This window comes from Myotis yumanensis, unplaced genomic scaffold, assembly GCF_028538775.1.
Source record: "Myotis yumanensis isolate MYYU_CA2020_CCGP unplaced genomic scaffold, mMyoYum1.0.hap1 SCAF_1, whole genome shotgun sequence".
Lineage (NCBI taxonomy): Eukaryota > Metazoa > Chordata > Mammalia > Chiroptera > Vespertilionidae > Myotis > Myotis yumanensis.
In genome coordinates, this window is record NW_027223752.1 from 70462403 (window position 1) to 70475255 (window position 12853).

The 12853-nt window shown below is 37.7% G+C and overlaps 1 protein-coding gene across 2 annotated transcripts in view; it reads right to left on the reverse strand.

Moving 5' to 3' along the window:
* The window catches only part of SNAP23 (synaptosome associated protein 23), a 38201-nt gene that overhangs the window by 5255 nt on the left and 20093 nt on the right, over positions 1–12853 (reverse strand). Inside the window, exons 3-6 of one of the 2 annotated variants that reach the window (XM_070424459.1) lie at positions 11455–11496; positions 10979–11027; positions 9543–9660; positions 4631–4663 (exon numbers count right to left, since the gene is read on the reverse strand). In XM_070424459.1, coding sequence (XP_070280560.1) covers positions 4631–4663; positions 9543–9660; positions 10979–11027; positions 11455–11496 — 242 coding nt within the window. The remainder of the gene's footprint in view (positions 1–4630; positions 4664–9542; positions 9661–10978; positions 11028–11454; positions 11497–12853) is intronic. The other variant, XM_070424451.1, reaches the window with a different exon arrangement.

Consider the following 12853-nt stretch of genomic DNA (forward strand, 5'->3'; position numbering starts at 1 on the left):
AGAGGAGAGATTTTATAAAAAATAGTGGCTCCTTCTTTAATAGACATGTGAGGATTCATTTTTTGCAAACACAGAATTAGATCTTGGATCTTAATCATTAATGCTAAAGAAAGGGTACTACTATTTTTTTGATAAGAGGCACTGAAAAGGTAAACAAATCTATGAATACTAAAGAGCTAGTTCTCAAAGTGCCTTTCCTGGTTCCACTTTAAATTCTCGCAATTAATTTCCAATGTATGCTATTATGTTTTATTAATTACTCTGTCTAATAATAAGCTATGATAAATCTTTCCTGGAACAAGGTGGGATTAAATATTTTTAAATGTATAATTATCTGTTAGTTTGGTGGAACCGATTTACATGTATTCTTTGTTAATAAGGTGGATCTCAGGCAAAATTCTAAAGCAGTAAAATTCTATAGCTAGTAAACAAAATAAACATTAGTTTTTCAGAAAGTGAATAACCAGATATATTATAATAGGAGTAATATAAGATAAGTGGGATTTTTATCAGCATGTCAGATTGTAGAAAAGGTCAAAGACTGAGGGCTGGAATTCATAAGTCACTAAATATTGACACCATGTTTCTGAAAGTCTACTCTTTATGTATTAAGACAGGACTTGTGGGCTCTTGGTCTATCAGGAGATATATACATGTTCCAACCTCCTTCTCAACTTTAAGAGATAATATTTGAAATTCCTTAAATTTTTTAGAATTCTTCCTTTCACAATTAGATATAAGGGACATAAGATGCAAACAAACTGTTTTAACATGATATGAATGAGTTTCAATTAAGCCAGTCTATAAATGAAGAATCAGACTGGTTACTAAACCCTTATCCCTTTAAGAGGAATGGATCTCTGAAGATGTTCTTCTAATATCAAGGAAAAATGATACAAAAAGCTGACTTTGAATTTTTTTTTTTACAGCTTTGCATTGGATTGTCATGTTTATTTTTTAAAAGGTTGCATGTTTATGAAGAAGTGATTTTTAAATGCTGTTGGTTTCATATCTTCACCCTTGTGATAGGTCCATTTCTCTTTCAGCACCTCCACTCTGGGTAATACCTTCTAGTTGCTCATGATCCTGCCACCTGCCAATATTACCCTGGAGCTTCTCCCACCAAATTAGAACACCTTTGAAAGTTACCAATTTTTAAGGGCATTTTCAGGTAGCTGCCAAACTAATAAAAATAATAATGGTTTTAATTTAATTTAATTTGTCTTCTTACAAAGGGTCTTAAATGCTTTAAAGGTAATATTCTCCTAATTTGAGCACCAGAGTGACCTGGATGGTTTGAACATACAGGTGCACAGGTTACACTATAAAAATTCTGCTTCAATATGTATGAAGTGAAGCCTGGGAATTTTTTTGTTGTTACTGTTTTAGGTCATTAGCTACCCAGGCAGGGAAGATTAACACTGTTCCAAGGGACTTACAATCTGTTTTAGAAGAAATATTTTAGATTACCGTAATAGTCTTTGTTTTTCTATATATTGAGACACTGAAGAATTGATCTAGAGCAGGGGTGGGAACGTCCAGCCCGAGGGCTGTATAAGGCCTGTGAAATCATTTGGTCTGGCCCTGCCAAGGCATTAGGAATCAGTTAATTAAATGTTTGACCAAGTACAGCAGGCTAATTTTTAAGTTGATAATTTTGTATGGGCCTGCGAATGATGTTAAAAATATCCAAATGGCCCTTGGCAGAAAAAGGGTTCCCCACCCCTGATCTAGAGGAAGCAAAGGTACAAGCCAGGAATTTTTCTTTTCTTTTTTTTTTAAAGCTACAAGATTTAGCTCAGCTGGTGTGGCTCAGTAGTAGAGCATCGACCCATAAACCAGGAGGTCACAGTTTGATTCCTGATCAGGGCACATGCCCAGGTTTTGGGCTATACCCACAATGGAGAGTGTGCAGGAGGCAGCCAATCAATGATTCTCTCTCACCATTGATATTTCTCTCTCTCCCTCTCCTCTCCTCTCTCTGAAATCAATAAAAATATATTTTCTAAAAAGCTACGAGATTTGCAGTAAATTGACTTGAACCCTAATCCCAAACCTGACATTCAGTAGCTGTAAAACCTCAAGCAAACTTCCATCTCTTGAGTTTTATGTAAAACTAAGATAATAACAATACTTAACAGTTTACAGAGCTATGAAAAGTTCTGTTGATAATGGATGCAAAATTGCTTTGTAAAGCATTAGACAAAAAATTTTATTCTTTGGCTTCAACCTCAACCTGATCCTTAGTTAACAGTTCATGCCTTTAAAGTGCACAGATTACCAATTGGTATGTTTACTCTTCTGGCCCATTAACATTCCCTAGCTTTGAGATCTATAAGTACCTGAATATAGTTGGCATATGTTCACATAACAAGACATCTAGGCCCAGGATGTTTTGGTTTACAGTAAAAAATAATGGTTTTGACTGGCCGGTATGGTTCAGGGTTGAGCATTGACTATGAACCAGGAGGTCACGGTTCGATTCCCGGTCAAGGTACATGCCCCTTAGGGTGTGTACAGGAGGCAGCAGATCGATGATTCTCTTTCTCTCCCCCTCCCCCTCCCTCTTTTTGAAGTTGATAAAAATAAAAACATATTTTTTAAAATAAGGTTCTGATCTGCAACAGAACTCTTTTGCATAATAAAATTTATAGCCCCTCTAGGAAGAAATTAGACTTCATGATAAAATGTTACTCAAATTTGTGATAGTTTAATGCAATTAAGAACTCTATCAGTTTAAGAAGTCTAATAACCTTTAACCATTTTTCCCCCATATAAATCTCATTGAAAAATGACAGGTTTGAAATAAAAATTTAAAATATCCCTTAATTAATTTAACAAACTTCTATAAAAGCAGAAAACAAGTATCAAGATAAGAACAAATTAAGTTTCTTTTTCTAGTTTTGGTTGACTGCATTTGTACTAACTGATTAGCAAAATGCAAGCCGAATATTAGCCAAATTTCTTTCATATCAAGGAGAAAAGGGGTAAAATAAATACCAATTATAGTGTGTGTGTGTGTGTGTGTGGTTTTGGATGATCAGACTACATGGAAGAAGAAAAAGGAGACCAAGAAAAAAACAGGGTGAAAATCAAATACTTAATTTTCTAACACTTAACCATTCTCTTCATAATTCCCATAAAGATCCAAAATGAAGGAGTGAAACATTATAGTAAACAGTAGTCTGACTAGAGGGTTAACTTTCATAAAAACCAAGGTTAGCTCCATATTAATTCAACATGAAACTATAGAAAACTAACATATGACATATTAGAAATTATGGAACAGATCATAACATATATAAAGAGGGGGGAACCTTTATTTTAAAAAAGCAGATACTAAATATTGGTAACATTTTAAATTCATATCCCACCTTGTTCCAAATGACATTTAAGATAACTGGATTGGGCAATTAATTCCTCAATTTGGTAATGGCCTTAATGGTGGGGAATCCAAAGTATTACATGCAACACTTTAATAGAGAAAATCTTGATTCTGGAACCAGATAGGAGTAGGAAAACTTAATAAAAAATAGGATGCTGAAATCAAAGTCTATAGAAAGGGATAGATTTAGCCTGAATTCACTTACATTTGATCAGCAATAGGACAGCAATTCTCTAAAAAGATCAACCTATTTAAAACCCCTTAGGCCCTGGCTGGTGTGCCCAGTGGTTGGAGCGTTGGCCGGCCAACCAAAGGGTCTTGGGTTCGATTCCCAATAAAGGGCACATACCTGCAATTTGATCCAGGGCCACAGTGGTAGGCAACTAATTGATGTGTCTCTCTCACATCGATGTCTCTCTCTCTCTCTCTCCCTCCCTCCCTCCCTTCTTTCTTTCCACTCTCTCTAGAAAATCAATGGAAAAAATATCCTCAGGGGGAAGATTAACCCAAAAAACAATAATAAATATATAAATAAATAAAACCCCTTAGGAAAACTTCAGGGGTATTTTTTAAAATTATATTTTTATTTATTTTAGAGAGGAAGGGAGAGGGACAGAGAGCTAGAAATATCAATGATGAGAGAGAATCATTGATCGGCTACCACCCTACTGGTGATCAAACCCACCACCGGGCATGTGCCCTTGACCAGAATTGAACCCGGGACCCTTCAGTACACAGGCCGATGCTCTATCCACTGAGCCAAACCAGCAAGGGCTTCAGGGGTATTTTTATTTTTATAATATTAAATGTTATTTAGCAAAATCTTAGTTATCAGAGCCATTAGTCAAAGGGTGCTATTATAAGTTAAGGTCCTTTTTGTCAAGTCCATATTTTGGCAGGCAGTACCCATCAAGAACAAATTCACTTTACATTACACACCACAGCACAGTTTTTAGGACAGTCTCCACCATTCACAAAATCCATGCACATGCACAGAAAAGCCATTTGAAGCATCACCTTTAGATAGCGGGTTAACAGCCCCAACTGCGCCATAAGACTGCATCTTAATGTTCCCTCTGATCAGTTACTGAGCCCGGCTTCTGATGTTAAATCTTCATTTTTAGTAAGCAGATTAGAAAGGAAAAGATTAGGTGAGAGAATGAAATGCAGAATATAGTGAATGCCAGTCAAACAGAACAGAAGCAGCTTTAGAGTTTTCAAAACATAATGCATTTAAATTCCTGCCTGATTCCATAGAAACAACCAACATCTGAGAATCTAGATAAAAAGAAAAAATAAGAAAACTATTTAATCAGAGCATATTTCGTCTTTTCTAAGAATGTCTGGGTAATAATATTCTTTCCTAAAATTATGCAAATTAATATGGAGAGAAGGCAAATACTAATGGAGAGGTTGTAAAACTTCCTCACTTTTTTCTTGGTGATTACAGATTTTTCTTAATTATTTCTCTTATAATTTTTGTTGGTATTTTAATTTAAAAAAAATCATTTTACATGCCAACTCGACCATCAGCCAGTAAGCTTCTCAAGGACATTCAATCAACAAATATTTTGAGCACCTACTATATATTAGGTACCATGAGAGGCACAATAATATAGTAATGATAAATAAAACCAGAGATATGCCTTACTCATCTTTCTATCTCTCCAGTGAACAGGATGAAGGAAGTGAACTCAAATGTGAACTAAAATATAATTCAATGTTATTTTAACCAACCAGAGCTGAATATTTATACCTCAATATGACACAGGATTGGAATAGTATAAAATTTATAGTACCAAATTTGAACTTCTCTAGGAAATGATCCAGAAATACCAATTTGCCTTCAAACTATGTGCTATTATCTTTGACATTATAAGCACAGACTGAAGAGAGGCAAGTAAAGACAGAAGGATACCTTGCCTGAGAATGGTTAAACAGGCAGTTTACTAATCTGAGACTTCCCATTTTAAGTCTGCCTCCTTTTAAACTCTTGTTAATTAGAATTACAACTCTTCAAAGTTATTCACAAAGATATAAAATTTTTAATAAGGATATGCGATATTTTGCTTTTACTATTAGGATTCAAATAGTAGCAAGCTAACATGACATTTATTCACAGTTTTAAAGTTTAATCCTGGGAGTCTTATTTTTAAAATCTAGTAATTCTTTAAAAAAATTAGCTGAAGTTATAATTCCCTTCTAATATAAGGTTCTGTTAAGTAAAGCTATTTCCATGTCTTATTTAAAATTAAAAAAAAAAAAAAAAAGATTTGCTGACCTGGCTTCAATGAAAACTACTAAACAAATACAAAATCTCAAAGAACAAATCTACTCAAGACATTTTCTATATAGCAAGACATCTAACAACAGCTACAACAAAAAAGTTCATTCTTTTGTTGCCAAGGTCAAGAAATGTAGGATATAGTTAAAAGCCAGAGCTCTGCCTGGTTTTGAATCTCAGCTCTTCTGCTTGCTAGTGTAGCCTCTTTGTGCCTACGTTTCCCCAAATGTAAAATAGTGAAAATAAGAAAATCTATCTCATATTAAAGTTACTGTTAGGATTAAATTGAAAGTGCTCAGAATAGTAAGAGTCTAAATTAACATTATAGGCCCACAGCTCTTATCCAAACCCTTGGATGTGAAACATTTTGAGCAGTACCACATGATCAAATACAACAATATTTCTGCAGTGAAACAAACTGACATATTAAGTGTAATAAAGAATATAAAAAGCTTCAGTTCCGGTTACATTTTGTGGCCTAATCAATGAGTTGTGGTACCACATTATGAAAAAGACAAATAAAAAAACCAAACCTTTGGCTTTCAGAGTCTTTTAGATTTCTGAATGATAGGCAAGAGACTGGACCCGAGTTGTTATTACTAATACCAGAATTAGTAATAGCCTTTTACGAAGAAAATTAAGACCCTGTATTGACCTTTGAGAAGCTCATGGTATGGCCGTTTATATGAAAAGCCTAAACGGAAACCAGCAGATGAAACTGGAAAGGTCAAAACACTGACAGAAATGAGAGCAGATATAACTGAGGACAAGACATACCTTAGAGGCCAAGGACTCAGACATAAAGAAAAGATAGGTGGAAGGAATTACAATCAGACATCTCTAACTCTCTCCTCTTCAGGGAACAACTGTTCTATTATAGTAACCCCTTGATTCCATCTGTTAAGAACTGCCTTCTCTTGACCCTCTGAGAAAGAGTTCTGCTGAGGTTAGAGGTGAAAGACTGCTTCAGGACCATACTCTATCCTCTCTTTCACAAGTGTCCAAGAAAATCTTGCCCATGCTTGGCTGGGATACACAAAGAGAAATAAAATTAATACTTCTGTAATTTCATTTCCCACTTTCTATGATATTAGACCATCTTAGGATTCACTGCTCTTCCTGTTCAACTGCTGACTGAGAACTGATTTTGCTGTAGGTTCTAGGGAGGAATTCTTCCTCCTTGCTATTCTCTTAATATCTAATCTAACTAAAATTAATTTATTTTTTCTCTGTACTCTTCCAAGAGGGTACACAGTACACAGGAGAAAAGGATAAGTCTGAAAAACATAGTTAAGCATTTGGATAAAAAAATCTGTGCATTTCTAACTTGTTTGCTTATAGTAATCTATTAAACCCTGAATGACAGTCATAGTTAATAAAATATGCAATTTTGGAGACTTATCCAAGGTCTAAAGAGATCAACAGACTTGTCTTAGAATAGGAAGCCAATGGACAAGCATAGATAGAACACTGTCAAATCGTAACTTCTTGTGCCTAAAACAACACTGAAGTTAATCAAAGCAACTTAACTCTATTTTCTCTAGTAGCAATGGCACAGAGAAGGTTACCACATGAAAGCACTTATCAGAAATTATGACAGAATAACAAAAGTTCCTCCATTACTAACTCCTTTGGGGAGTAAAAATGCTGAGTCTGTAAACCTTTGTATCCCATTCTTGGTTTACCACACCCTGAGACAACTAGATGGAAGTATGAAAGCTTATGAAGCTCTTAGAAGATGAATACTCTTCAGCAGTTATGATAGCCATTCAATCTCCAGACACTGCCCTTTAAGGATAAAGTTCAAAGTTTTTTTGTTAATTACTTCTTAAAACAAAGATGAGCTCCAACAGAAGGTAAGATAATGATTAATTGACTTAATCCAAACCTCAGTGTGATCTGAATAATATAATATTTGTCAACACCATGGAGTTTGATTTACCCTAGAATAAGTAAAGAATTTAAATATTCAAATGGAGTCACCAAGAAGAAAGAATTCCTTCCTGTCAAGCACAATCTCATACACTATATACAAATAGTTTAAAGACTTTTATCTCCTAGTTTACTAGAAATCTCAGATCTTTGGAGTCTGTTTTGAGTTTTCCTTCGTGTTTGATATACAATCAGCTGATTTAAAAAGAATCTGACCTACATTTTTCTCTCTAATCTCAATGATAAGGTCTTACTTCACAGGCCTCGATTACAAAAAGTTTCTAACTAGTCTTCTGGTGTGTAGTTATATATTCCCTCCAAACCATCAACTCCTTACTCTGGCATTCAAGTTACTCTACAGCCTACTTATGTCTTATTTTCCACTTCTCATCTATATAAATCATGCAGCTCAGTTAAATCAAGATTGTCTGTAATGTTTGTTTACATTAAATCTCCCACAGAAAATGCCTTCCGTTCTTCCATGTCCATCCAGATCCTTCTAATCACTCAGAGCCTAATTCAAGTCCTATCTATAATAATAAAAGCATAATATGCTAATTAGACCAGACAGCCAAACGACCTTCCGGACGTCCTTCCCGACGAAGCTGTGGTGGCGGGGGCTGAGGCAGAGGCAGTTAGGGGTGATCAGGCAGGCAGGCAGAGTGGTTAGGGGCCATCAGGCAGGAAGGCAAGTGGTTAGGGGCGATGAGGCAGGCAGGCGAGCGGTTAGGGGTGATCAGGCAGGCAGGTGAGCAGTTAGGAGCGATCAGGCAGGCAGGCAAGTGGTTAGAGGCGATGAGGCAGGCAGGCAGAGGTGGTTAGGGGTGATGAGGCAGGCAGGTGAGTGGTTAGGGGCCATGAGGCAGGCAGGCAGAGGTGGTTAGGGGCAATGAGGCAGGCAGGCAGAGGCAGTTAGGGGCGATGAGGCAGGCAGGCGAGTGGTTAGGGGCAATGAGGCAGGCAGGCAGAGGCAGTTAGGGGCAATGAGGCAGGCAGGCAGGCAGAGTCGTTAGGGGCAATGAGGCAGGCAGGGGAGCAGTTAGGGGCCATCAGGCAGACAGGCAAGTGGTTAAGGGCAATCAGGCAGGCAGACAAGTGGTTAGGGGCAATCAGGCAGGCAGGTGAGTGGTTAGGGGTGATGAGACAGGCATGCAGTGTAGTAAGGGGCAATCAGGCAGGCAAGCGGTTAGAAGCCAGTAGTCCCGGATTGTGAGAGGAATGTCTGACTGCCCGTTTAGGCCCTATCCCACAGAGATCCCTGCAGGATCAGGCCTAAATGAGCAGTCGGACATCCCCTGAGGGGTCCCAGATTGCGAGAGGGTGCAGGCTGGGCTGAGGGACGCCCCCCCCCCCCCATGCACGATTTCGTGCACTGGGCCTCTAGTCTTTCCTATAAGATATTCTACAAATCAACCTTTATCAATTCTGTACTTGCCTTAGTTGATAACACATCATCTAGCACTAGATTTATATATTTTTTACACTTTGCTATTCTTCCTCATACATCCAACCATAGGGTTGTCCTTTGAAGACAGGGCCCAAGTCCTTTACTTCCCTGGCCATCCTCACGCGCCTACCACAGAATATATATTTTGTTAATCCTCCTTGTTTGGAAGGAAAAAACACTAATTCCATCTTCTCTGTATTATCCAGATGTATATCTCCCAATCTTTTTGTATATTACTAAAAAAGAAATTGGAACTTGATCCAAGAATTGATCAAATTTAAGCCATGGTTTTCAGTGAATCTGCCCATTTACATGAAAAGCTTGATCTGCCTGAGGGAGAAATAGCTTAAGTTTATCTAACAAATTTCCTTATTTAGGCCCAGTCACACTTCATTACCTTCTTTGGGGATGGGGGGGGACCGGTGCAGGGAGGGGAGAGGGAGGGATGCTCTTACTTTAAATTATTTTTTAAAGGTCCTGGTTTATCAACTCACCTATTACATGGGCAGACACAAAGACCACAGCACTTGTTGAGTTCTGTTAAAGTCTTCTCTGCCTCTTTCATGTCTTTATTTATTTGATCCATGCCTTCTTCTATGCGGTTTAGTTGTTCTAAGAATAAATTGTGGAAGTTACATTCATAATGCTATTATTATAAAACAGCAAACTTCAACCTTGAAACCAACAATAACACACCATAGTGACTGTATTAGTGCCAGGAGGTTTTACATACTGTCCAACATTAAAGCAATCTTTCACATACTAATCCTGAGGCACCTGGACTCTTACTAGGCAAAGATCTGTTCTAAAGAAATCTGTATAATAAGAGCATGTGAGGATTTATTTAGAGATCACCCCTGCGACCAAATTAAGTATACTGTGGCCAGACCAGATCCCCAGCATTTCTATCAATGAATAGGTTCAAAACCTGTGGGCTGTCATAAGACTAGTAAAAACTAGACCAGATGATTGAAGGCCAATTCAAATGGAATGTTTCCAAGCTCACTGGAATCTAGACCTATTTAAGGACTTGATTTCTGAAAATGCAAAAATATCATAATATCTAATGTATATATATATATAATGCACAGGGTAAGTCCTACTACCAAACAAATGACTGGTATACAACTCGACATTGTTGTCCCTACCTCCAATCTATAATAATAAAAGGGTAATATGCTGATTAGACCAGATAGCCAAACGACCTTCCGGACATCATTCTGGATGTCCTTCCGGACGAAGCGGCGGGGGCAGAGGCTGAGGCAGTTAGGGGCAATCAGGAAGGCAGGTGAGCAGTAAGGGGTGATCAAGCAGGCAGGCAGAGCGGTTAGGGGTGATCAGGCAGGCAGGCAGAGTGGTTAGGGGTGATCAGGCAGAGCGGTTAGGGGCGATCAGGCAAGTAGGTAAGCAGTTAGGGGCGATCAGGCAGGCAGGCAAGCGATTAGGGTCAATCAGGAAGAGTGGTTAAAGGCAATCAGGCAGGCAGGCGAGCGGTTAGGGTCAATCAGGCAGAGTGGTTAAAGGCAATCAGGCAGGCAGGCGAGTGGTTAGGGGTGCTGAGGCAGGCAGACGAGTGGTTAGGGGCAATGAGGCAGGCAGGCAGAGTGGTTAGGGGTGATCAGGCAAGCAGGCAGGTGAGTGGTTAGGAGCCAGCAGTCCCAGATTGCGAAAGGGATGTCTGAGGAGTTCTGGATTGCAAAAAGGTGCAGGCCAGGCTGAGGGCCCCCCTCACCCCATGCACCAATTCCATGCACCGGGCCTCTAGTTAGTAATAAACATAATATAATTCAAATCAGAAGAAAGAAGTAAACACTCTTATCTTACAAAAGGAAAGCATTCCCAAAGGCTTAATTTTATACATGGCTGATTTGAAAGGGCTTTCTGACATCTTAAGTCAAATCAAAAGTTTCTGCCAATAACTTCAACTCACCCCCTTGTTCATCCAGCATAGTGATAGTCTTGATTCCCGCATCCTGAGACTAAAAGAAGGAAAAATAGCTGATAGCACAACAAAACTTAGCAAAAATAACAGACACAAAAACTGTAAGGCCTGACAAATAACAGGAGAGAATCATTTAGAAACTTAAGTTCTTAGAGGAGTATAACCAGAGAAAATTAGTATCTGCAAACCAACATACTTTAACATACTACCCCCCTCCCCTCAAATAATTAAATCACAAACTCATGATACACTGATCTTCCCTGTCATATTCCAATACTGTCAATGGGGGGGAAAGTCCCGTTAGTTAGTGCATGGTTTGACAATGATTTCATCAATTGCTGGTGTCAAATAATGAAGCTTACTGATACAATGCCCTTAACTCTTAATACCAATTCCAGCTTGTGATATTAGGATCCCTCCTACACAGTATCTGTATTTAACTTAATAATTAAACACTTTCTTACCTCAATGGCTAACCCCAGGATTCTCCTTGTACTTTCCAGAGACTAGGAAAAAAATAAGAATTTTATCATTCTCAAACATGTAGAAAAAAGGAAAAATCTGATCACAAGCCATATTAATGATGCTATTCTATTTTTAAAGATTGCCCACACACACAATAGAATACTATGCAGCGTAAAAAAGTATCTCTTATCCTTTGAGACAGCATGGAGGAACCTGGAGAGTATTATGCTAAGTGAAATAAGACAATCACAGAAAAATAATTATCACATGATCTCACTTACATGTGGAATCTAATGAATAAAATAATTGATGAACAAAATAGATCCAGAGACATTGAACCATGCAACAGACTGGTGTATTTCAGAGGGAAGGGGGGGGGGGGGAGGGGAGAGGGATTAAACAAAGAAATTATATGCATATGCATAACCTATGGACAGACTAAATAGTGAAGCAAAGGCCTAGGGAGGGGGTGGGAGCAGGTCAAGGGGTGGGGGGAGGGGATATCTGTAATATTTTCAACAATAAAGATAAATTAAAAATAAGTAAAGAAATAATGTTGTCAGCACATCAATTCCTCCCTTAAAATAGGGGTGGGTAATGTCCAGCCCTCGGGCCATATAAGACCTGTGAAATCATTTGGTCTGGCCCTGCCAAGGCATTATGGGTAAGTTAATTAAATGTTTGACCAAATATAGCAGGCTAATTTTTAAGTTGATAATTCTGTATGGCCCGCAAATGGTATTATAAATATCCAAATGGTCCTTGGCAGAAAAAAGGTTTCCCACCCCTGCATTAAAACAACCAAACAAAAAGTTGAAAACTTCCTACCAGGTACTCATTAAGAAAAAATATGGAGGGTGAAATTAATGGGATTTATAAAATTTTAATGTAAGCAGGAACCTAAGTATATTACACAGATATCAGAAAGTTCTGTTAAAATTAACTGTCCAGAATTCCTCAAGTCTACAGTATAGTTGATGTAAGTAACTGTTAGGTAATAATTACCTAAAAAATAATCATATAAACTGTTTTCATTTTCTGTATTTAGTTTTTTGGTAAAATGAAAAAATAAGGAGCTAGTAATGGCACTGTAGGGCAAATGCATTCTTTGATATAAAGGGACTTGGAAGAGGCCAAATTGGTCTTCTAAAGAAGTCCTCTCATCCCTCCACTGTGAACATTAAAAGAAAATTAATTATAGGGGAACCTCGTTTCTTGAACTTAATTTGTTCCGGAAGCTGTTCAAAAACCGAATCATTTTTTCCCATTAGAAATAATGTAAATTGAATTAATCCACTCAAGACCCCCAGTGATTACTTGTTTTAACCTTTCTCATATACAGTACATGTCTACTGTACTATTTAATCTATAAATAAACACTTTAAAAACAAAAAGGAC